The sequence below is a fragment of the Trichoplusia ni genome, chromosome 3 (assembly GCF_003590095.1).
Source record: "Trichoplusia ni isolate ovarian cell line Hi5 chromosome 3, tn1, whole genome shotgun sequence".
NCBI classification, from domain to species: domain Eukaryota; kingdom Metazoa; phylum Arthropoda; class Insecta; order Lepidoptera; family Noctuidae; genus Trichoplusia; species Trichoplusia ni.
This window is the reverse complement of record NC_039480.1, coordinates 7,537,107-7,562,874: the sequence shown is the minus strand read 5'-3', so window position 1 is coordinate 7,562,874 and position 25,768 is coordinate 7,537,107. Positions and strand designations below refer to the sequence as shown.

Below are 25,768 nucleotides of genomic sequence, written 5' to 3'. Positions count from 1 at the left end.
AGCGTAATTTACCAATTATGTTTGAAATGGGAATGAAATTTCACACAGAAATAGGATAATTATGTATAGTTGCTAACCATTGAACAAATGTTTATTTGTGCGTTAGTCCAATAAAATTGCAGTTTATATTTACGATATTTTTTTTTTAAATTTTTAAGTAGATAGTTTTCATTTTTTATAAAATAAAATTGTAACCATAATGTATTTATATAGAAGAAATACCAACACTGTAATCGGTATTATATAAATAATAGCACAACCATCTGCAATAAAATTGATACTCTTTTCATAGATTAGTCGAAAACAAATATTTAAATTGGACTTGAATTAATTAAATAACTATTAGTAGTAGCAGTATGCTTCAAAAACATCTACATCATAAGGGAAAATTTTACTGTTTATTTTAAAAGGTACGCTCTCGATAAGACAATACAGCTTATTCAAAATATAATTCTATTCCTGTAATTAGTACCTACTTTTATTACTATTGTTTATAAACTGAAAAATATTCACCGTCTGGCGTGGCAATCGTCCAAAACGGGGTGATATTTTAATTAATGTGTAATTAATATTAAACCGGAATCGATTCGTTGATATACTGTAATACGCATTTGGCATATCGCACTTGATGCACATTAGTGCAATGGACATCCGGCAACTGTTTAATGTATGATGACCTTAGAGACAGCGGTTAAAAGCATTTTGCGAAGCCAAATCTGAGTGACTCGCTGCTCGGAGCATGAGGTAGAGAACTAAGCCACCAACCGAATCAACCTGGGTGATATTTTCGCGCGGCTCCGGACAGTCGCTCATTCCATTCAGATAAAAGGGCTTGTGTTCCTCTTGTTGTGGTTCACTATAGCATATACCATCGTGCAATTCCTGTGACCACTGAGCCCGTGACTGTGAACAATGGTGAGCGGATTTTATGTGAATGTGATTTAATAGTGAAGTGATTTAGTGAAAATGTTTATTTTATTTTAGATTTAATTTTGTGAAATTAATTTCGTTTGTTTTTGGTGATTTCAGGAAGAACTTGACAAGGAACAGATTGGCAGTGAGTATTTCTGAATATATTTTTTTTAAATTTGAATTTAGAACGTTTCAGTTTTTTTTTATTTAACGAAAAGTTTTTATTCCATTATTTTTTAATACGATTGGACAGTTATTTAAACTTGGGTATTGATCTTTTCAGTCCTGAAGAAGGCTTTCGAGGCCTTCGACCAGGAGAAGAAGGGATGCATCGGCACAGTGATGGTGGGCACCATCCTCGGCATGTTGGGCCACCAGGTCAGCGACGACGCGCTCAAAGAAATCATCGATGAGGTGGACGTTGACGGTCAGTACCTACCTGTAACTTTTCGCATGGAAAATGATTTTATCGCCAAAAGGATTATTATCTAATCATTAGCATGAAATTTTTAGCAGAACAGATTGAGAATACTATTAATATCATAGTGTCTTTTAAGACTTTTCGAGTTAATAAATTAGTTTCCTTTCAATGCAGACAAAAGGGTTTTAAACTATACAAACAATTAGATTGAATACTAAAAATTAATTACAATATTAACTTGATCAGTTTTGAGTCTGGGTTCGAGTTTTTTAAAAATTAATTTCGACAATTCAAAATAATTGAACAGCCAAAATAATCCATCACGAATAATTCTAAACTACATTAATTTACTCAATACATACAACATGAGGGAACAAATAAACCAACAATATACCACTTAGTTTAACCATCAAATGATACACTGGAGTCTAAGTGCACTGACTATGACTGAATACTGCATGTAAATAGACGTCAGTGTGTATGTACATACATATGCCGTGTTTGTACGAGATGTTATAGAACTGTCTACTGAATGTGTACCATAGGTAGACAGGTATACTGTTTGCTTAGCAGTCGTAGTAGCATGTCCATTTGCTTCAGTTCAGCCAATTGTTTGGGAAACCAATAGTATATGTTAGAGTCAGTTAGAGTAATTGTTTAGGGAGTCAACTGAACCGTTTTGTATTGAATAGAATGTACTTGTATCTGTTACAACGTTTATCAAAATTTAAGGAATAATTAAATTAATCTTTTATTGGATATAGATATTTTTATATTAAAATAACAAGAGCTTAGTGCCATACAAGCTGACTAATTTTATCTTAAAGGTTTTTTGATGACGCATTGTTTAATAGTGTGCGAAAAAATATGAATCGATTTTAAATAAAGTACAATACTAAAATACTAATTGTAATAGGAAAAATACTATATTCCGCTTATTATAAAACGAAACGAGCTTTAACCCACTCACACATTTTTGGCGAGCTTTTAGAATAATTGAAAGCCTGTACGAGAGTTTGTCTGTCTTAGAGCAACAGACAGACAGACTAATCTAGTTTCACGTTAGTTTTAACGCTTGAGTAAGTCCTTATCTGGGAATGATTACAGGACCCTTCTTCATCCCACTTGTAATTTGCGTGGGAAAGCAACACTTGTTCCATCTATTAGCTAGATTTATAGGTCATGATCGTACCAATTATATCACGCCTACAAAGTAACGTGAAAGTTACTAGTAAAAAAGATATTTAGTTTTTTTTTCTAACCGAAAAAAAAACGGCAATATTGCAATACCGTGTCAGCTTAAACACATTAGTATTAATCATTACGTAAAAAACAATAGGCACGCAAGGGACTTCTTGAAATAATTAAGAGAATAGAAACAGATTTTGACAAAAGAAAAATACCATTGAATTTTATTTTTACTTACAAAATGTGAACCACATTTTATCGGTTAAATTATTGGATACATAAGTGTTCCTGATGCCAATTTACAACACAGTTGGCTCTCTAAATAACGAGAACATCTCAATTCAACGATCAATAAATTGTTTCATTTTAAACACCATTAGCTACCCATTTGTGTTCCGCATGGGACATCAGGAAGGAATCTATTGTTCTCGATTTTATTTCAAGAATATTTTCGTACACTTTCACAATTTAAAAGTATTCTGAAAATTGTTGTATTTTGTTTCGAGAATTAATTTACGGACTCTTTGGTTAATAAAGATGAATAAGGCTTTTGGTGCCGTTGTTTCGTGTTCCAAATTTTAAATTTGTAAATAACCTCTTTTCTGTAATACAATAAATACACTTCATTTATTTTGTCAATTACAACGGAAACTTTTTAGACTAATTGTAATGAGTACAATAAGTAGGTCATTCGAATTCTCATCTATAGCTATCAATTTATGTATAGTAAGGGGATCGAACTGTCAGTATGTAACATTGTATGTCTCGTGCATCCAAACAGCTCGGGAACGCGATGTGACTAATCACCGCGGTTGTTAGCCAAAACATTTTACATTTTATTTTACAACCTGCAACATGTCGAATATTCATAAAACAACAATATGTTTGCCGCTGTAACACAATGCGCTCGTTAATATGTTGTCACAGAATAATGTCACAACATATAGTTGTGATGTGTGATACATTTTATGTATAAGTAAAATTGGATCACCTAGATTTTGGACCAGATTTACTAGTACATAAAGCGTTAAACAAATGAATTGTTTCTGACATAATGATGTTATGTTACGACTCACATCAAATTGGCTAATTAGATGAGCGATATTTAGGTAGGTACTATATAGGTAAGTACATTACAAAATGATAGTTTCGTTACCATGACAACGATTTATAATGATATACAGAACGAATCAATATTGGCATAAAACATTGGTAAACAGAACATCCAATTAATTGGAGCAACTTTTTTGAAGCGTAATATTTCCCTTGTCTGTTTCCGAACTGAGCATCAAACATTTGTAACCAAATAAAGTTTTGCGCCTTTTGTGCAAAAAGTGGCAACTTGAACAAAACTCGTTAGAATAAAATAATGATTTATATCCATAAGAATAGCTTGGTAAACTTATAATTTGCCAGGTTGTTTGAGTTTTAAAATTGTACAAAATTTATGCTAACCATGACTAATGTCAAAAACGAATGGCAAAAAGACAACTTCACAAAGTTGGACAGTTTCATGAAACTATCCAAAAGCCAAAATCACAGAAAGAAATTAAGTGTCTAATCTATCAAATCCGTCACCGTCCGTATTCAAATCTGTCCAAATTTCACTCTCTTGAAGACGAACGACTTTACAAAAGATTTCAGACTAAAGTTACTTGCTTTAACGGTTTCAGGCTCTGGTGAGCTGGAGTTCGAGGAGTTCGTGACCCTGGCCTCCAGGTTCATGGTTGAAGAGGACGCTGAGGCGATGCAGCAAGAACTTAAAGAGGCATTCCGGTTATACGATAAAGAAGGTACATAACCTACATCCCATTTTAACCCTTAAAAGCTTGAAGCTCGATGTTTATTGGAACCAAATTCCCGTAAACTGAAGTCGGTATCTCTTCGGTGAACAAAGAGCTTTTAAGATACTCTTTGATCTTTGATACCCCAAATTTAATAGAAAAGCTGCAGTATCTGTCATCCGAAATATCTCGGTTAAAATACTTTTCGTTGAAATTGAAAGCCGACTTAAAACTTTACCACATTCACATAGAGGTATGTCAAAGGAGGTGAAAGGTGATATAGAGACTCCTTTTTAAAACGATGACGACGATGAAAAAGAATTTAGTTAAATGAATACCTACCTTGATTTGTATGATATAAATGTTCCAAATTTACCTTAGAGCTAGCAAGAATTTGTCTTTGTTCAAATATTTATTTATCACTTCAACAAGTTTCATGAATTCGAAAATCTATTATCCGATAGAGAGGAGTGATAAAAGTGACTCTGAAAGTGTGAATTCCGATCAAGTTGAGTCAAGAATCACGACTCTGTCAAAGTGAAAAATACGGGCTTTAGGTATCTAGTAGGTAGCAGACAATAAGTAAATCCTCTCGTTTGTAACGGGATCAAACAAGACCTTCGCTTTCAGCTAAGAAAGCTGTAAAAATTCAATGAACTGAATTTGAATTTAGTGAACAATTTCTTTTAAGACTGAAATCGTTACTAAGATCTTTTAGATTAAAATCTTGAACATTATATTAAATCGTGTACCTTTGATTCCCAATGTAATGAATACGATGCTATAATATTATACGCATGGAGTATACACTCGTGCAAAACAAATCAATGTTTACAACTGTCATTTGACATTCATATTTCAACGCAGAATAAAATGATTTATTAAAAATTATTCGAATATACTATTGGAGCCAAGTATGTATAAGGCCATGATTATAAATCACGTGTATCGAGACAAACACTTAGTCTGAACCATTGTCTTGATTTTAAATAACATTACACAATTTGGCAATGTGTCTTACATTTTCAGACGATATGCTATTAATCATTTCGTTGACAGTGTAATCGGTATCAGGCCGGCCAGACTACGTCTAAAATTAGTGCGTCAGTTAGCTATTTGTTTTTAAAGGTCTCGGATAATCAATTCTTGGAAGACATTCAGTTGTTATTCTAAACTAATCTCCTTATAAGTGTTATATAGATATTATAATTATTATTTTTTATCTAATCCATTTTTCTTTGCCTTTAAGCAGCATCGTAATAATAGTACGAGAATATTAACTGAAGTAGTGGTATTATTTGCCAATATTAAAACACCTACCCATTTGTTATAAGTACAAAAACAAAATCAATTGCAAAAATAATAATACTGTTATACTCTTTTGAATGAAATAAACAAAACAACAGCGTAGCTACCAATATAACAAAAACGTAACGCCTATCTTCTCAGAATTCAAGAATGATGAACGATACAATGAAGAAAAAAATGTGTTCTATAAAACTGCTTTGAGAGCTCGAGTAATGGATATCTCCATTAAAATACAACTTATTGCAAAAAGTAATCTTCACTTTTCTTAGAATTCTATTTTTTTTACTTTGTCTGATAATACGTGAAAGCATTTTGCCAGTAGTTAACCACGCTTTAACTGTTTTAATTTTTTACGGATTGTCTTCAATGATATGTTTTTTAAAGATGAATAAAACATGAAATATTTACTGAAATTCAAGTCAATAATATTAGTAATTCAGTGACAAAAGTCAATAAAAATAAAATTCACGGGATTTTTTGGTCTCTTAGTTGTTACCAGGTTGTTTCCTACGTGGGAAAATATTTTACCGTATCTAATATTTAACAGAGGGAAACAAAACAATGGTGCCGTAATTAAAATAACTGTACCAGTTAACAGACCTTGTTTTATTATGCATAAACTGGCCGAGGACAGTCCGACTGTTATTACTATTTCGTTAAACTAGTTAATTATCGACTGTTTAATTTGTAACGTTCAAGGCCGATATATATGCCTACTACGAACTTCTGTACCTGTAAATTCATATAGAACCCACATGCTTACAACCTTTTTAAAAAAATGTTTTTGAGGTATTCACAATGTGTGTTTGCTATTCTTAAACAATACGTGTATGTAGGTCTGTGAGCTCGACGATCATATTATTAGATTTACCACCTGCCGCAGCAACGTCAATTTTGTACAAACTGTATTGTGACACGAGCATGCACCTATCATAAAACTAAAGTCACATATTCGTAGCAGCTGAAAATATTAAATGCCTCGTCGAAAATTTACAACGACTTTTAAAAGCGAAGAGATTTTTACTAAAGAGTATGTCTGAAATTGTATTAGTCTGGTATTAAAACTTTTTATGTTCGCAATCCTCTTGAGTAAAATACCTTTTTACGTCTGCACGTCTGTTTCAAAACTGTTTTCCATTACAATTTGATTTTCCTCACATTACAAGATAAAACGCTGTAAACCATTATTTATAGCTGAGGTCCACAATAAATAATAAAAGACTCTCAAAGTATAGTTTAGTACCAACAGGATATCCTTACTTATCATATAAAATTCAAGCAAGGTTGGGTCCAACCCGACGCGAAGGTTACAACGAATAAATATGAAATTAATGCCACAGAATTTCTTGACCCGACAAATTATTTTTTTATACCATTGACCTTTATAACAAGCGGTTAAGGACGAAAATCGATTGGGGAAAGTACTCATATGTTCGATATTTCAGTTAACATTTTCATTGAGGATATTCGAATATCAAAGAAGCAAATTGAGTTTTAAAAGCATTTAGTCCATGTTTTATAAGTGAGGTCTTAAGTGTCGAAGCGTGTATTGATTTTAGTGGCGTATTCCCAACTGAATTTCATGTAAAAATAAAATCTAATACACTTAGAAATACGTAATATCGTAATGAAAATACTCCTCCGCATTCTAATTGATCACAATATAATAATTGTTATAAAAATCGTAACATCGATCATGCTTACAAAAAATGATCCAAAAAACAACTTGGCTCCATTTTCAACGACCATTTTATTACCTAGTTGGAAAGTTAGTGCCATTATAATCATCTTTCTGATTCCTTGAATATTTCTATTACAGGCAACGGTTACATCACGACAGACGTCTTAAGAGAAATCCTCAGAGAGCTGGATGACAAGATCAGCGCTGAAGAATTAGACATGATGATTGAGGAAATTGACTCTGACGGCTCAGGCACAGTTGACTTCGATGGTAAGTAATTTATTATGAAACTATAGTAACTATTCATAAGCTGCATTCGATCTTAGAGGTATAAGCAATGAATTGGAAGAAGGACTTTGTAAGACAATAATTCGAGGCTCGTGGAATGGGCATGACAACCAAATATAGTATGGACGAAAAACCCAGTTCGATCCTTGATGGACATAATTATGACTTGCCAAATATGGTAAAAAAATATTGAAAAGAAATTAGGTCATCAAACACCATCAAAATATAATCCTTGGTCAGACGAGTTTTTTAATACATACCTACTGTATAGCGGAATCTAATTCAAACGATAGAAAATTAAAACCTAGTTTAACAAACATACATATTTCAACTTTAAAATTAAATTGAATGGCAACTATTTTTTCAAATTCCATCACAAATTAAAATAAAAGCACAAACAAACTGCATCGATGAAATCTGATTCGATTATCGCGAAAAAATCCGACCAACATTATTCCAAAGCTAAAATTGGCAAGAACGGTTCTGAAGTTTAGCAGTTAACATATTTATTAAACACTAGCAGTTGCCCGCGACGTCGTCCGCGTGGTTGGAAGATATAAGTTATGACACCTTGGGTTACAATATCGCCATTTTCTTACGGAACCCTAATATTTTTGAAATAAATTATAGCCTATGTTCAGCGGAGATAATGTAGCTTTTCAACAGTGAAAGAATTTTTCGAATCGGTCCAGTAGTTTCGAAGCCTATTCGTGTCAAACAAACAATCAAATATTTCCTCTTTATAATATTAGTATAGAGTATTGAAGAGTACCTACAGTTCTAAGATAGCTAGAGTGTTAGTGACAGATTCTCAGCCAAAACTAAATATAGCTAGCTATTACCGTAACATTCTCATTACAAAGTTGAGTTCAGCTCGTTCGTAAATAATTTGATAGAGGCGAAATAATTTATTACGCGAAGTAGCATCTGTTTTCGAGAATTTTGATGTTAAGACTTCCATAAATTTATCTAGATGATTACATTATTCAACTGCGTCTGAGATTTGGAATTAATGGATGATAATGATAAATAGTTTGTAGAATTTTCAAATAATTAATGAAATGTGATTTGGAATTAGATTACAAAATTTAAATCAAAATAATGAATATTACAAATGTCAAGATAAGGCGCACAATCAAGATAGTATTATTTTATATTCGAAATGAAACAAAGATGTTTCAATAATTAGTGTAGATGGACAATGGCTGAACTAAAAACTTTTTAGTTGAAATGTAGAGCCATATCAGTAGTGAAACAAAAAAAATATCGGTGAGTAGTTATGTCTTGCATTCACAATGGCAAAAGTCCTGCTTTACGAGCTCATAGTAAGCACATTAATCCCATGATTTTAAACTCTCATTTGTTTTTATATTACCTTCTGCTACAGGTCGTTGCCCAAACAGAACAGTGAAATCGATATTACATTGAATTTATAATCAGCCGCTATTTAAATTTAACAAATGACGTGGGCAAACAATGCTGGGTATTGTCATCGAATGCCATATTATTATGAAAAGGTTGGTTTAGAACAACTGCAAACAATTCAGTAGTTAAATCAAATATACCATTGAGCAATAATATGGTTGATGAGAAACATAGCTTTACAAGAGTTTTTGGAATAATAGCATCAAAAGATACTTACATGCAGTTGATGTAGACCAGTTTGCAGTCATGGACCTGAAATAAATAAGTAGATAAATTAAATATATATCAAACTTTTTTTAAGACAGAAGTATTGATATTGACTTAAATATCTGCCAAATCAATCTGAGATCATTGTAACCCACTTTTAGTAAAAATCTTTTTGTTTTTTGACAACTATATTCTCTCACCATAAATCTTTACTATTCCAGAATTCATGGAAGTCATGACTGGCGGTGATGATTAAGCGACTGAACTCACCACCTGCGGGTTCCGCCTCTCCACAATGAAGACACATCATCTTCATTTATGACATGAAATCAAATTCTCATTTGCCATGTCACAAATACCAAACATTCACACAATGTGAACCTAAAACATCTCCATTTATTGAATAAGTTATTTATATTGTAATAAATAATTTTGTTAATAAATTATTCATAATATTTTACACCTGTATTTATATTGATCTCCATTTTGCGGTCTGCGCTTTAGTGGTAATATTTCATACATTCTATTAGTGTTTTCAGAATTACTGAAATATGAAGGATTGCGTCAGAAAACAGGCGCACATATTCATCATGAATAATGTATACCTGAAATTCAGTTTGCAAGCACTGAAGTAGGGAGTAGCATAAACTTTAGTAGTTGAGTGAGGAGCAATTTCATTTGGTAGGTTCAAATGAATATAATAAGATTCATATAATTTAAATAATTTGGAGAAGTGGGATTTTTACAAATATTTATTTTAGTTAATTTTCAAAAGCTTGAAATTATGTGCCTTCAAATAAAGTGCCTAAATAAAACAGTGGAAGCTGATGTCCGTTACAACACTCACATTACAAAGTTAAGAAAATCATTGACACACCTGAAAAATACATTCTGTGAATTTTATATTACAAAATACACCCATAACAAATCATTGAAATATCATACAACATTGAATTCCAGTAGACCATAGTATAAACGCAATATTTTCCTGAATAAAGTAATTAACATATTGATGTATACCTTGCTCGAACACAGCGGTGATTGGTTGACTAAAACCATTTCATCGTCTAAACATTTTCATGAAACGATAAACTCGTAAAACATTCTGAGTTATAATACACTGCGCAATTTCTATAACAGCTTTAAAATTTAGCTGAATGAAGGCAGAAATGTAAACAGTTTGATTAAGAATTACTGTTCGGATGTTGCGATATCTTGCGATTGTTAGTGGGTGGTGAGCAGCTGTGCTAGCAGAAATTGTGGACCGATATTGTTCTTTGTTCTTTTTGTTAAGGTAATAAGAACCGGGTGAATTTCAACAGGTCCAAAAAAATCTTCATTTCCGTGGATTTTTTATTCTTCAACTTTAGAACAATAAAAAATAGTGTTTTCTCAAGTTTTCGATCAGATATGCAGTTTTGCTTAATATCTAGCAGATAGCTTAAAAAACTAACGAGATATACAAGATTGAAAATTCCGTGCCACGGCGATGAAACATGCATGCACGGCAATGATACAGGCGTCCATGGCAATGAAATGTTATTATAGTGTACAAGAATATTTAAATGATAAAGTTAATCATTGAAACAAAAATAAATACTATTAATTTATACGCAATAATAATAGAATATAATGTGTAAAAATCCAGTCACACATGATATTATTTTTATAATATAACTATAAATAGATACATTCCTGTCTAGTGGCGAAACAAACATAAGTCACGGAAATGAAACACGTGGCCACGGCAATGAAAGGAAACTGTTTTACAAGGCACGGCGATGATATTTTTTTCATTCCCGTGTATTTTTTTTCATTGCCATAGCAAATTTTGTCCACGGAAACCACGGAAATGAGAGCACGGCGATGAAAATCAAGGGGTATAATTCAATTTACTAAAAAACTGGTAATAATTCACAGTAATGAACACTTTACAAATAAGCTAAATATAAATGGCATTGTATTGAATGCTCAATCGAGATTAAAAACTTATTGAAATAGAAGTTAGACCTATCCACGGCGATGAAAGAAAAAATGTCCAGTACCAAAAAAATTGAATACTTTTAATTATAGCTCGAAAACGCAGGCACGTACACACGTCGTTCCTTGTCTAGCCTTTCGACGTTACTTATATGCAACGTTTAACGCAAAACGGGAGCGACGCAAAACGTTAGAATATGCAATATTCTCAAATATGTTTAGGACATGGCGATGAAAGGTAGTTCTGGGACAAATGGTTTTTTATTAACCATACGTTGTATTGTGTAAATATTTGAATAAATGTATTCCGAGTCAATACTCTAACTATTCACGAACCAAATAAAACTAAGTTTTAATATAAATAACGATACATTTTTGATCAATGATGACTTTAATACATCAAGGTGAGTCGTGGACAAACACGGCGATGAAAGATTATGTGGTTTAACTTTTTTTTTTGGAAAACCTATTAATTATATTAATAAAATATTTAGTGCTACAGATAGATTTTTATGTCATCTACCTAAAAAAAAATGTTAGAACATTATAACAATGCTTTTTAGTACCGATTTCATCGATGCCACGCAATTTTTGGGTCCGGGAAATTCACCCAACCAATACGAAGTTACGATCTTCCTGGCTGTGTGGGAATGTTACTTGGTATTAACAGTGAAGGAATAGAAGAAGGAAAAGATTAAAAATTCGAACGCATTAAATACAGGCTCCTTTACGCTTAGATGTCACTCCTTTTAATGAAGGCCATTTGATATCAGTTCAGATCTATCTCAACTTGAATCCTAATGTATGGGAATAACTTTTTTTATTAGGTATTGACTGGATGTCACACTACTTTTTTATGGTAACTTGTAAGCTCTTACGATTCTTCGTATGAATCATTCTGAATTATTTAACATTGTAAGTAAGATTTCTGAATGAACTTTATGAAATGAATTTGCACGCTATTGCCTTTAGGGAAGGGGAAAGGGAAAACAGTTGACTAGCATAAAGAAAGCGAAAACAAAATGTAAAGCAATTAGAAAGGATCGTGATCACTGAGCAGGTTAAATACTTTAGTAATTATGACAAGTCTGCAAATAGTTGTGGCACTAAAAGTACAGGATGGCACTGAATGTAGCGTTCACTGGAACGAAATTAATGATACCGAAGCTCTGATACCAACCTACCACCTTGGTTCAAATTTTATTTTCACCAGCTGTGGAAAAGAGTCAGCGCACTAGACGTTGTGGTGGCATCTCACTTCTACAACTAAAATGGTATTAGTGTGAGAGTTAGTGGTAGACTCCCAGAACATTTACTGAGAACTGCACACGTAATGGGTGGTGCAACGATGTTCGCAACCATTCATCTTGCATTTAAATTAATATACTGAAGTACCGCATATTTAGCGAGTAGGAATGTTTTACTAGTAAGTGCTGCCACAAATTTTAAGATGCAGTCTTTGTGATCACAGATTTAACGCGAAGCTGTATCATTTTGTTTTGAGTAGAAAATTATATTTCTTCGATAACAAAAACACCCAACAAAATTCTAATAAAAAAATATATTTTTTATAGGACCAAAACTAATCTAACCTTTAAACTATATTCCTATAAAAATGAAAAAAAGAATCAACAATATCAGTCCATCCAGTTTGAAATTCTAAGAAAACAAATATTAAAAAGAATTCAGATCTTTTTTCTTAAGACGGTTGAAAAAAAGTTTACATACGTTGTAAGAAGTTTTGTTACTAATTATCATGATCATAATTAGAAATATTATGGTAGAATATGTAACTCAATAAGTCAACACAAAGATAGAAAGTTACGAATACGGTCATGAAACGTGACCTCTAACAACTCTTATAATGTCCTCAAGAGACTCTCAGTATATTGTTTGCCCTTTGATCACGTATCAATAAACTTTCATCCTCTTTACGACTATCACGGCTCGATTACATCCAATAAACTTGTTGATCATACAAGCTAGTATGGTACCTAAGGATCGGGGAAGCAATAAATTAATGGAAATTGATTATTTTTGTATGTTTTTTTTTGTATATTTAGACACAATCAGGCTTCATCGTCTGTAGATAAATCTTCTAATATATAAAATTCCCGTGTCACGATGTTAGTTACCGTACTCCTCCGAAACGGCTTAACCGATTTTTATGAAATTTTGTATACATATTGGGTAGGTCTGAGAATAGAACAACATCTATTTTTCATACCCTTAATTGTTTTTTTTTTATTTCTTTTATAATGTGGCATTAAAAATACATACAACTAGAAAAAAATATTCAGCAAAACAACGTTTGCTGGGTCAGCTAGTAAATAAATAAATATTCCACAACTTTCACACAACGCCATCTAGTCTCAAACTAAGCAGAGCTTGTATTGAGTACTAGACAACTGATAAACATACTTACTTATATTATATATTTTCAAATACATACATAATATAGATAAATTACACCCAGACACAGAACAAATGATATGCCCGTCTGTTTGCCTATCCATCTGTCTGTCACTCGGCAGTAGTAAAAATTTCACGAAACCTAGTAGTAGGTACCTAATGCGACATTTTCAGCCCGCGAAAGATGAACTCTTCGGTGCAAAAATATTTAAATTATACCACTACGTTCAAAGTTTCAAGTGTCCGTGACTTCAGACAATAATATTTTGGAGTGGAACATTCTATTTTTTTATTGTTTTTTTTACTTGCGTAGTCGCTATAGAATTAAATCGTTGTGCGGCCTGACAGTGTAGTCATTATAATGTAGGTTTACCATGAGAATAGAGAATAGAAAGCACAAAATGTATTATTTTTCTCAGTGAGTTTTTTATTAAATGTCCGTTCTCAAGTGTTTGTTCAAATAGATATTATTGTATATTATTACGTTTGGAAATTACTCTTTACATTTGTGTTATAGACGACGATCATAATAATGACAGATGTTACCAAATATGATATAGCTCTACGGTTGGTTTAAACTTTTCTATTTCGAGAAATTAATATTTAAGCTATGTATATCTAAACAAATTTTAATATGAACCCGTACCTGATAATGTAAAAATAGTCACCTATTACACACATACATGTTTTAATGTTCCAATTATATTTGTTTATTTGATTCATAATGTAAAATAACAGAAAATAAATACAAAAGCTCTTTCTACGAGTAACATTCGTTGCTGCCACTTGCAAAATACACAATATAAGAAAATGAACGATTTTAAGGAAGCCACAAGATTTGATTACAGATATGTTCTTTAAAACATTTTTAGGTGAGAAAGTCGTCATTTTGAAAGATATGTCCTTTGTTTAGAACTATCTTTCTAGCACAACTACAAAAATCTGAAATGGTGACGTATATTGCATAACTAACAAAAAATACACTTAGTTCGTTGACCTAAATTAAAATTCTAACGGTGTCGAATAACAGGTCATATGTTTTAATCGATTTCCAATAAAAATACAAATGTAAAGTGCTATTTTTGTACGAGTATATGCAAACGAGTACCATTTTAAAGCTTATAAAATGGCGAGCCATTTATTTTCCGTATGAATCAGATGAAATTGTAATCTTGTTTAGATCGGAGTGAAATGCTACACTAAATAAACATATGCGACACGGTATTCCGCAATATTTTCTAGAGAGGGAAGAAATCATTTCTTTTTTATTCTTCCAGCCTTCGTGATTTATTTAGGTTCCCTTCTCGAGTAGTCATTTTGTATTAAGTACGTTTTTATGTTTAGCCGAAGTGATATAAAACCGACATCTATGTCAAAAGCCTATTGTATTCTGCTTTTGTACATGGCCCTCTCTCAAAATGAGCCAAAAGAACGTTTTTCTTATGTACATTGTACTTTAGCAGTACCTATTGACTCTTTAAACTAACACTAAAATACATAAAACTTAATTATGAAGTCATAGCAAGCTTCATATATGATTCAAAAGAGCGAAAAATGGCTTAAATAGTCTCCTTACGTAAAAACGGCATAATAAGGAGTTGCTGAATATTTCGTCGCATGAAAAATGAGAATCCGCTTTCATGATGCGACATATGCACGAGTAAATATAGTACACATCACTGGAGGAGTTCCGCCTTATAAATTATTGAAGCACAGTAAATAATCTGATTGGAACCGACAGTTGGCCCAACAACTATTCGTAATCTAGTTTCAGATATATCAACTGGCAGATTTGTTTTACACGCAAATATGAATAAATTTGACCAACAGAAGTCCGAGGATTAGACTAAAAGCGTAAAGCAAAAGAAAGCTTATTTTAATAGGCATATGGTTGATATTGAAATATAAAGACAAGGATTAACATCAATCAAAATCTCAACGGGTATATCCGCTGGCAAAAAAGTCTTGAGTTAAAGCAATCGTGGGCGTCCGCTCATACTTACAGACATTATTCACATTCCCTTCATACAGGTATTTAACCTTTTACTCATCCCTTTCAACGCCCACTGTAAAGGTAAACTACAATCAAAGAACAACAAAATTTTTCAGCAAGAAATGTCTGGAAATTATAATTCCGTAAAATGTTAGAACCGAACACACAATACTACCTCCTGCCTCCTACTCTACCCTATAATAAAACATACATTTATGAAAGAGACGAAACTTGACAGCATGTAGTATTGTCTCTCTTCTGTAACTGCAGTATGCTTGCTTTGCAGTCTAGTGGTAGGTCCCTAGACACATTGTCATAATCATTCCAGCAACGCCTATTTAAACCCGATTGAGATGGATAAAACATCTTCAGAATAATTTAACAAAAGAACGGCGATCCTTACAAAGTGTTAAGGGGTTCGATTATGAACCCATTCCCCATTGGAATCGATTATTGGGATCGGATACTTCCCTGTCTCCATGGAGGAGGAAATTGCGTCATAGCGAGGTTGCCACCGGTTTCCGGCGCTCAACCGACTCGTGAATCCAGTCTTGGGGAGCAAATTGCTTACCGTTAGCTACCAAAATTGATATTGAATCATTAGTTTCAATTTATGCCCTATTTGCCAGCTTATACTCAAGATAATTAATATAAAGACGTATATTATGAACCATTAGATCTAAAGACAATCGACGACTACTAACATTAAAATGTAAACAATAGTAATGGTAATTAAGGACTACAATCGACAATGAAAGTCTTTTAAATTACTTATTATCTTTGCTTGAGAACAAAACAAAACGAAAATATCTTATTTTTGTGATAATTGAAAAAATATATAGGTGCAACTTAAAAATAAAAAGCCTTTGCTAAGTAAGTATTTGGGTATACCTAGATCCAGGGCAGTAACTGACATAGCTCAATTAAGTACTGGCACCACAGTATCCACTTGTACGGAAATTAGCTCCAAATTGCGATCACCCATTGAAGCGGATTGGTGATTGGCAGGCGTCAAGCGTCGTGCTCTTATTGCCAACCGCTACCGAATTATGACGGCGTATAGGGAATATCGCCACAGCTGAGGGATCATCCATTAATTATGCTACAAGATTATTTAACAATAGAGATGGGGAAGTCCTCTTTACTCGCAATATATTCCAAGACTTCAAAAATATTTCCATATTTTATTTATGGTATAGTTTTGAAAATTGTGCTATAATTTCTAGCTTTCTAGACAAAATCAGACAAATAATTGAAAAAACATGACACATTACATCAGATTCTCTGTTCTCGGTTTCACAAATAGAGTGCCCGAGTAGCAAAAACACGAAGTTCGTGTGACGTAATTTATGGCTAGCCCGTAACATATACGTCACAAACTATTATGACGTCATTTACTAGGTGCGTCATAGTGAATTATGAGGTTGGCGTTTGTCTGTCGAGTTAAGCTTATAAGTACATATAATGATTTATTGTCGCCGACGTAACAGGTTAGTGTTCTTTCACTAGATGGCGCTGTCGACGTGATTTCATAACTATTTATTTTAATAGGTGTAGAGGCGTTAAGTAAGTCGGCTTTCTTAGAGAATTTTATTTTATATATGTATATTATGCCATACAATAGGGGCCAATCAGGCAGTATACTGTATTTCTTTAACTTCAATATCAACATTCTTGCTCGCCCCTCTATCCAGGTGGTATTTCCACCACCAAGTTTGACCTGCCTATTCATATTTAAGGGTTTTCAATCAGCGGTATCGCTTTTCGAGACTTCACTCGGCTTCACTTCAGCTGAACTCGTATAACTGGCAAAGATTTTCTTCAGTCAATGACCTCAACTATCTTTCTCTGACCTAAGTTATAACGAAAGGCGTAGAAAATTCTCAGGAATACCGAACACCTGACACTATGTTATACACGCCATGGTAATAGGCGCCAGCCCTGAGGGACATTCAATATTCTGAGCCAAATACATTATGTCATCTCAAGTACGTATTTAGTAAGGTCGTCAATTATAGCTGTGCTATGTTTACAGTTGATTGCAAATCGAGAATCTTTTTTTTAATTGGCAGCATCCCTTAGAAAACGATAGTATTTCCTGGTAGTACTACCGGTGACAAAAATACAAGGTGCTTTATAGTTGATGAAAATAAAAGGACACACTACTTAACTATTTTCAAACGTAGCGTGATTCTTTTGTTATATTTTTTTATTCAGTTGATATTAATCTGACCCCCTAACGAAGTGTTTTTTTACGTAATTTATGATGATGTAGAATAGTTAATTTTTAGAATAATAAAAAACATTTAAAACAGCCGATATCGATTAACGATATTTTTTAAAACATAACTTCACCTCAGCAACTTAGGTTATCCTTAACATTATTTACTATTCATAAACAGAGTCTGACGTCGATTTACTTAAAAATTCATTCAGGTATGAAACGAAAAGATACTAAATAAGGCAAACAAAAACGCAAGTTCCACTCAAGCGTGAAATTAAAAATATAACTGACAAGCACGATCTGAGCTATACGTCGGGTTCCGTAAGGCTCGCCATTCTTCTCTTGTATTTATTTGCTGTTGAAACTGTTAATTGGAAACAGGAACACATAACCCCAAAAATACTTATATTTCAGCCATAAGAAGTCTTCGTCAAATAAGTTTTTTCTGTCCGAAATCGAAGTTTTTTTTTCTGTTTTCTGTGAGTTTCATCAGAATACACGCATATAGGAAACGTTTCAATAATAGGATTTCAGAAAATCGGAAACAGGGCGTGATCTGAAGAAGATAAATAAAAGCTTGAGGAAAATAATAATATGAATGAAAATAATTAAAAAATGAAAAAAAATATGAATATAGTTTTATTAAATTATTTGAGTACAGTATCATAGATTTTTTTTTAATGATGAAAAATTAGAATAGAAAAGTAGAAAAAATAATTGTAACTACTGACTTGCAGAACCCTTATACATAAAAATAGTAGCGAACAAGTTTTTGAAAAACTTAAACATTAAAATGTGTTCAAATATTAATGTGTAATTTTGCTACGACTATGATTTATATTTTAGTATTTATGTAATACCTAAAACAATTGTAAGCGTGTATGTCACTGAACTCTTTTTAAACGGCTATTTACCTATTTTAATGTTTTTGTTCTATGCGTTTTAGTTGGTTGGGAGAGACCCTGGGGGCTTAGAATCACAAAAAAGAGTTTTTAATTGCATACTTCGTTCATTATCCTAATCGCTTGAAATATGCAAAAACTCAAGTGGATTCGATGTCTTTTTTTTAATAGACAAATTATTTGACAAAATACATTGTTCTTAACTGCAGAGAATTTACACAATTTTTTACGTAATATAGCAGAAAACAATGTAAACTTTCATGGCTAGCTGCATTTCACATCACTGCTTATACAGCTATTCAGCATCAATGGATGACCTTTTAAAATATATCTAATTGAAATGTATGTTGATACTCAGGATTCAAGACAATTCTAAGAAGTTTTACCAAGCATTTTAGTTTAGCTGTTTAGTAAAATGTAGACAGTCAAGTATTCAATTAAATTTAGTTAGACTGGACGACACCCATCGTCATGATCATCTTAGCCTTTTCCCGACTATGTTTTGGTCGCCTTTTTTACAAGGAGCGACTACCTAATCTACCTATCTGACCTCCTCAACCCTGGACAAGACGATACTAATTAGCCATACCTACTGGTTGTATCACTTTCTATCGTAATAAAAGTGCCTTCTGAAACACGGAGGAATCCATGATGACATAGATGGTCACCTTACCACGGACTCGCCGTGTCAATGACACCCATACATAGCTTAATAAATTACTAGGCACAGTAAATTGCGAAACCACATATTGAAGTGCAAGCACCATTGATTTAGCTATAATACATTTCAACAAAATACTAAGAACGGTTTGCCTGCATAATAGCTTCGACAAACGTTTGCGTTCGGGGAATAGCGAACACTGACAGCGGGCTATTATCCAGGAAATAGCTATTTTAAGAGCAAATATTTTTTATAGAGTTTTCAGACTGTTTACTTGGGTCAAGCATGCGACAGTGAAACCAAGTTTTTGGACAATGAAAATTTTTGAAAATGTTTACTCGTTTCGGTACGAGACATACACAAAGTCAAGTTTACCAAAAATGAAAATTTACAATGTGAATGATTTTTTTGGAGCTAGGTGGTTTTAGGCAATAGAGGCTAAAAGATAACAGGCAGCATTAATCTTTTTATCATGAATGCTACACAGAAAGAAAAATGGGAAATTATTTTTTTCTATATGATGGCTTGAAATGATCGGTGTTTATGAAGTTAAGATACGCAGGCTGACTTTGATACGAGAAAAATACTTTGATAGTATTTGTTGGATTTACATTTAGTAAAGTGACGTGTAGTGTTTATATGGATGATTTATTATTAGATTCGTAGAGGGCGGCCCCGTCGATAACATTGGGCGTCACGATCCAGGCATTCCAAGCATGATGCACACTCGACAGCCAGGGGTTAACAACACAAAGTTGGTTTATTTTCTTTATAAAAAACGAGGCTAGCACTAAGGAATTGAGTCCTTGTATCGCGGGAGTTTCACAAAATCGGAACAAAAAATTGTGAATTACCCAAATTTTACTAAGCATATTGATACCTGCCATCAACTTTTGATATAAGGAGTGTAGTTTTATAATAAAGAGTTTTCCACAGATTAAAAGAAAAAGTTTTTTTAAAACGGTCCTTCTTGAAATAAATCAGAAACCATTGCCTATAAAATCCTGAACAAAATTAATTACTTACATGGATGGTCAATTATGTGATAAAAAGTATGAGTTGCACTTAATTAAAAGGTCGAACCAAAATAAACTCAATCACGTTAAAGTGAAGGTTGAATAAAATATCATACGCTTTTACCCTTTGATTTAATGGAATACGCCACTCGCCCACACATAGGTATTTGATAGCTACATAATTACTTACTACTAAGTAAAGTCAGGTCATAAAAGGGAATTGAGTTTTTCACGCTTTGAAACATGAACGACTAAACAGATTTCGAAAAATATGTTTGCTCAAAGCTACATTTTCATTGAGTAACAAAATATATATTTCAGCATTTACATCATCAGATACGGAACTTTTTGGAGTGTTGGAGAGATGGAGTTGCTTCTAGTCAACACTGGTTGGATCCCCAACACAGCCCAAAAAAGCTAGATTACCGACAGTGTAAGAACTACATTGATGGATAATCGAGCTGATATATCGAAAATACTAAATTACCATTATAATTAATAAATTTTCTACATTGTAAGACTTTAATATCAATTCCTTAATGATTTTACCTACGACACCTCAGAAACAAATGAAACAAAAGACAATAAACTCAATTCATCTTGTACATCACTATGAGAGTCATCTGTCATGTCAAACTGTCAAAGAAAGCGTCTTTGAGTTACGAATACAAACAAATGAATTAAGACGACAAGCCGAAAATAAACAAAAAATTAAAATGTCGGGACATAATTGGCTGTATCGACTCCGAGCTATCTTTTCGTGTTTAGCAAAGTATTCATATATTTTTTTGGTCTTAACAGGTTAACTTAAACTTTGTCTATATTTATTAGACGTTGACATTTTTTAAGACGTAATGACCCAATTACGTCGCTTAGAACTTTTCACGCTGAATAAAAAAACCTGTAACCTACTACTGCTTAAGTAATCTTAAATTAAAAAACTCATTTCTTCTTCAAGACATTAGGTTTGAAATAAACAAGTTCCTAAGTTCCTTAGACACGTAATTTGGATAGAGGAATAGAGGAACATTCGATCCTGTAAACTTACATTAAATAACAACATTTAAAAAAACGTCTGTTGGTAAAACAGCTATTTAAACAACAATGAGTGAAAACTAACCACATGATACATCAACTCTAACGATCAAAGTTAAGCGGTAACTAACATTAATGTCGATACGTCCAAACATTTGGTGAACAAAATTAAATTATGTAGTTGGCTGTTCAAAAAGGTTGGCGACCCCTGAACTATTCCACCTAGGCGGAACTAAGTCGAACCAGAGATATATAAACAGATGTCTAGGTGATCTAAATCAATTTGTGAAACCATTACCTGAGAGTTGGTGATCGCGTTACCTGTGTCAAACAAAAAAACAAAATGGTGTGTGATGTGTCAAATGTGATTAAGATATTAGAATTCAAAATGTTTATTTATAATTTTTTATTAATATTTTTATTTTCTTTCATGCGTGGTGCACAGGAGGAACTGGACAAAGCCCAATTGCAGCGTAAGTTTTTCACTGACTCATTTTAAAGATAAGAATTGTAGCAAACGTACAGATAAATGATAAAGAATTAAAAAGAAATCTACTACAAGATGTTATTATGAGAATTATTATAATTTAATACTAATGATTTTGATGCGGTCCAAAATCCTGAAAATTTTAAAGCATGGCAAAAAAAAGGTTATACATTTAAACATGTAGTTTCCTATACCTTGTCCTAAATGGCAAAAGATTATTAAAGGCTTAAAAAAGAATTCATTGGCCAAAACTAACAGTGAAGAGCCAGAAAAAAAATATCAACAATACAATTTAAAAATCGAACGCAAGTTTTCAAAGTTTTGAACATTCTCTCAACAGTTCTGAAGAACGCATTCGATGCCTTCGACCACGAGAAGGCGGGAGTCATCAGCATAGACTTCATTGGCACGATCCTGGAGATGTTGGGGCACGAAGTGGATGAGGACACGTTAAAAGAAATTATCGCCGAAGTTGATGTTAACGGTAAGAACATTGTTTATTAAAGTAGTGAGAACAACTTTTAGTTATGAGATATCACGATAGATGGCGTTAGTAGCGGACTTGACTCGTAGTATTCGTTGTCAGTCAGGTGGTGGTGTTGATAATTGCCACCAGATGGCGGTAGTTAATCAAAGTTAAAATAATGAAATGTCTTTTGTATGATAAAGTTAAGTTGTTAATAAGAATTAAAGAATAAATAATAAAAAAAAAACTCTAAAAAGATAAGCCTCACCGTGACAATGTTTGCACATTGCCGTGACCAGGATTCGAACCTGGGTTACTACGGCCACAACGTAGGGTCCTAACCACTAGACGATCACGGCTATTGAGACATGAAGAATTAAGGCGAAATTTGCTATTAGGTACTACGTTAAGTTTTATCATAGTGTATGATATTCGCCTACTATAGAAGTTGTATAGACCTATGCAAGCGTAATAAATTACAGACAATTCGGTTGTTTATTTATTTTGAAACAAATTTTATTTATTCCAAAAAATATTACAAAAGCAAATGTGAATTGCCTTAGATACATAAAAAATCAACGAAACCGATTAAACTATTCATAAAAGGAAAAAGCTCGTAATAAATGAGTCTTTTTTTAAGCTGAATCGTGGGGCACCGTTACTTCCCAACGACTAACATAATTCATTTCTTAAACATTTACCTACAGGAACCGGACAACTGGAGTTCTCAGATTTCTGCTCACTGGCTGCTAAATTCTTGACAGAAGAGGAGGATGACGAGGCGATGCAGAAGGAACTTAGGGAAGCGTTTAGGTTATACGACAGAGAAGGTACGAACATTATCTTTACAAAAATATAAACGTTTACTTTGGAAAACTGTACCCTAACCATACAATATTAGGGTATATTTTTGTAAGCAATGTGTGTTTACCGCAAAACGGTTATGTTCTTATCTTTGTTTATTTACTTAGCGTTTCATAATGTATACAAACATTGCGATCTATGTTCTTCAAGAGGAAATCAAGGATTTTCAATGCCTTCCTATTTTCTGAGTGAAAAAATGAATAGCAAAATCGTAAATTAGAATCAAGATAGGAATATAAGTCACCGACAAAATTTGCGTAATTAAACCAAGATTTAGGAACAAGTTTTATCGATTTATTATTTCTTACAGGAAACGGCTACATAACGACAGATGTGTTGAAAGAAATCTTCAGGGAGTTGGACAACACGATCAGCGCCGAGGACTTGGACACCATGATTGAGGAAATTGACTCTGACGGCTCAGGAACAGTGGACTTTGAGGGTGAGACAATTTACTCAATATATGATAGGTAGTGAAGAGGAACTTAGCTACTTAGGTTCTAAAATTCTCTTAAAGGAAAGAATTCTATGAGTTCTAAATTAACTAGGCGAGGTTTTTTTGGTTCTTTAAAAATCAATGGATATACCTACCTACTGAAGTCTCGGTACGGCAAAACATAATAAACAAAATCATTTACCGCTCTATAACACATTTGCGCATAAACTTTTTCAGGATAATGATATTTATCTACCTATTTTATTTTTCAGAGTTCCTTGAAGTAATGACCGGAGAATAAGTGGATCCAAGATTAAATTATACCATTAAGCAAATTGTATATACTAGACAAATTATAATATAAGAATTAAAAATAAGAAACCGTCAGAACACAATTTCGGGAGCTTTTGCTTAGAATGGAGAACACCTTTTAAAACAAAAGTTCTTAGAGATAAAAAAGTGTTAAAGCTAAAGAGAATTTATAAGACTAGTCAATAATAATAAGCAAATGTGAAAAAAACTGCGCGCAGTGTTTTTAATAAAAGCAAAAACCATATCCAGTTGTTGTTTTATTTTAGTTCCAACTACGCCATCTGGCGGTTATTTTAGGAACTACCAAGTCTTGGTGACCGACCACCATTACACAGTATTGGTTTACGCTAAAACTTACTAGATGGCATGGATCGTAAAGTTATTTCCCTTGTTAAAATTGTAATAAAAAAAAAAAATTGTATTATCTGGATAAACTAGAAAAAAGAACAGTTTAGTGTTTAAGGAGAAATTAAAAAAAATACAACTCAATATTTTATTTCGCATCTTAAAAAGGATGTCACATACCTACACTTAGACTACAAGAATCTTGGTCAAGTGATGGAAACATGAGATTTAAGAAAAGTTTAATGTTACTAAACCCGGCTTAGAACGTTTTAGGCGACTAATACAAACAGGAAAAAAACGACGAAGCGATCAAACAAGTGGGTCACTGAATGTAAAAAAAAACATTAATTAACTAATTTAAAATGAATGAGTATTTTCAAATTCTTAAATAATAAACTTATTGCAAACAAAATTGTATAAAGCGGTGGCCTAACTTACATTTCAATTCATAAAAGAACACCGCAACGAATTGCATTCTAACAAACTCAGTTAGGTTTCAATAAAAGTTAGATCGGAACCAGATCAGCGTAACTTGGTCGGATTTTCCTCATTAATTGTATAACGTTCTTGCGCAATGCTTTTACTTTTGTTGTTTAACTTTACGACACAACTGGCAACTACCAGTTACTGTGGCTTATGCCTATAAGTGTCGTTATTATCTCACAGTTTAGTCGGCATATAAACCAAATTGTTACCTTCATTTCGAATTTATACTGTGAAATTGGCAAACAGTTTACACGATTTGATCGTAAATCTGTTGTCTGTCAGAAAATTTCTAGTCTTGAGAATAGTTCTTAGAATCGGGGTAATATAAAACTACTGTGTTTTACCTTTAAGCTACCTTTTTAAAGTATCCGCCTTTTCCCCAAATTTAAGACTTTGTATACATTTTATATACAAACTTCTTTCTACTTTACTTATTTTTTCACTTCTTTAATTTCTTCCTCATTTAAAAAAAGGTCAAGCAAACTAAGTCTTGCACTTTACCTACAATTTGGTCAGTACCCACATCTTGTAGAGCTATTAATTTTGAGGAAAGAGGATTAAGTTCCTAAAGTCTCAGTCTTTAAATCCTATTTCCATCAAACCAACACCTAAAACATTTACGCTATTAAAAATCATTACCAGAATTGCGCAACTTGGAAACACTTGATAATTACATAAAAGATTAGATTACTTTGTCAGAATCCATTGAGACAGATTAATTGGAATTGGCTCGTACTCCTTAATACTCGTTGCTAGGGAAGTACTAGAAATGAAAATAGCATTCCGTTATCCGACACGGCATGCGAATTATGTTATGACAAGCATGTCGACTGTCACATCCATGACGAGTACCGCTTACGATGAAAATATGGGACAAACATTCTGATCGGATTGTTGGCAATCTGGATGACACATTGACGGGTAACTCCCTCTTT

General features: G+C 33.0%; 2 protein-coding genes and 1 non-coding gene across 3 annotated transcripts; 2 read left to right on the top strand and 1 right to left on the bottom strand.

Annotated features, from left to right (window-relative positions):
- The first annotated feature begins 680 nt into the window (after positions 1 to 680).
- LOC113491719 (troponin C-like) lies at positions 681 to 9,669 on the top strand. Its single transcript, XM_026868843.1, has 6 exons — positions 681 to 915; positions 1,030 to 1,057; positions 1,196 to 1,339; positions 4,195 to 4,314; positions 7,433 to 7,564; positions 9,436 to 9,669. Exons 1-6 carry the CDS (start codon positions 913 to 915, stop codon positions 9,468 to 9,470), a joined length of 462 nt encoding a protein of 153 aa, XP_026724644.1. The 5' UTR covers positions 681 to 912; the 3' UTR covers positions 9,471 to 9,669.
- A 12,026-nt stretch (positions 9,670 to 21,695) lies between these two features.
- Positions 21,696 to 24,246, top strand: LOC113491718 (troponin C-like). The gene is made up of 6 exons (XM_026868842.1): positions 21,696 to 21,783; positions 21,883 to 21,910; positions 22,265 to 22,408; positions 23,098 to 23,220; positions 23,565 to 23,696; positions 23,963 to 24,246. The coding sequence occupies exons 1-6, from the start codon at positions 21,781 to 21,783 to the stop codon at positions 23,989 to 23,991; spliced, it is 459 nt and encodes a 152-aa protein (XP_026724643.1). The 5' UTR covers positions 21,696 to 21,780; the 3' UTR covers positions 23,992 to 24,246.
- Trnah-gug lies at positions 22,678 to 22,749 on the bottom strand. The gene has a single exon. It is a non-coding gene; the product is annotated as a tRNA-His (tRNA).
- Positions 24,247 to 25,768: the final 1,522 nt, after the last annotated feature.

What these genes read in the sequence shown, in the direction of transcription:
- LOC113491719 (XM_026868843.1), top strand. An exon ending in CGATGAGGTGGACGTTGACG is followed by an intron (nt 1,340 to 4,194) that starts GTCAGTACCTAC and finishes TAACGGTTTCAG; the next exon opens with GCTCTGGTGAGCTGGAGTTC. An exon ending in CCGGTTATACGATAAAGAAG is followed by an intron (nt 4,315 to 7,432) that starts GTACATAACCTA and finishes TTTCTATTACAG; the next exon opens with GCAACGGTTACATCACGACA.
- LOC113491718 (XM_026868842.1), top strand. An exon ending in GGACAAAGCCCAATTGCAGC is followed by an intron (nt 21,911 to 22,264) that starts GTAAGTTTTTCA and finishes TTCTCTCAACAG; the next exon opens with TTCTGAAGAACGCATTCGAT. An exon ending in TAGGTTATACGACAGAGAAG is followed by an intron (nt 23,221 to 23,564) that starts GTACGAACATTA and finishes TATTTCTTACAG; the next exon opens with GAAACGGCTACATAACGACA.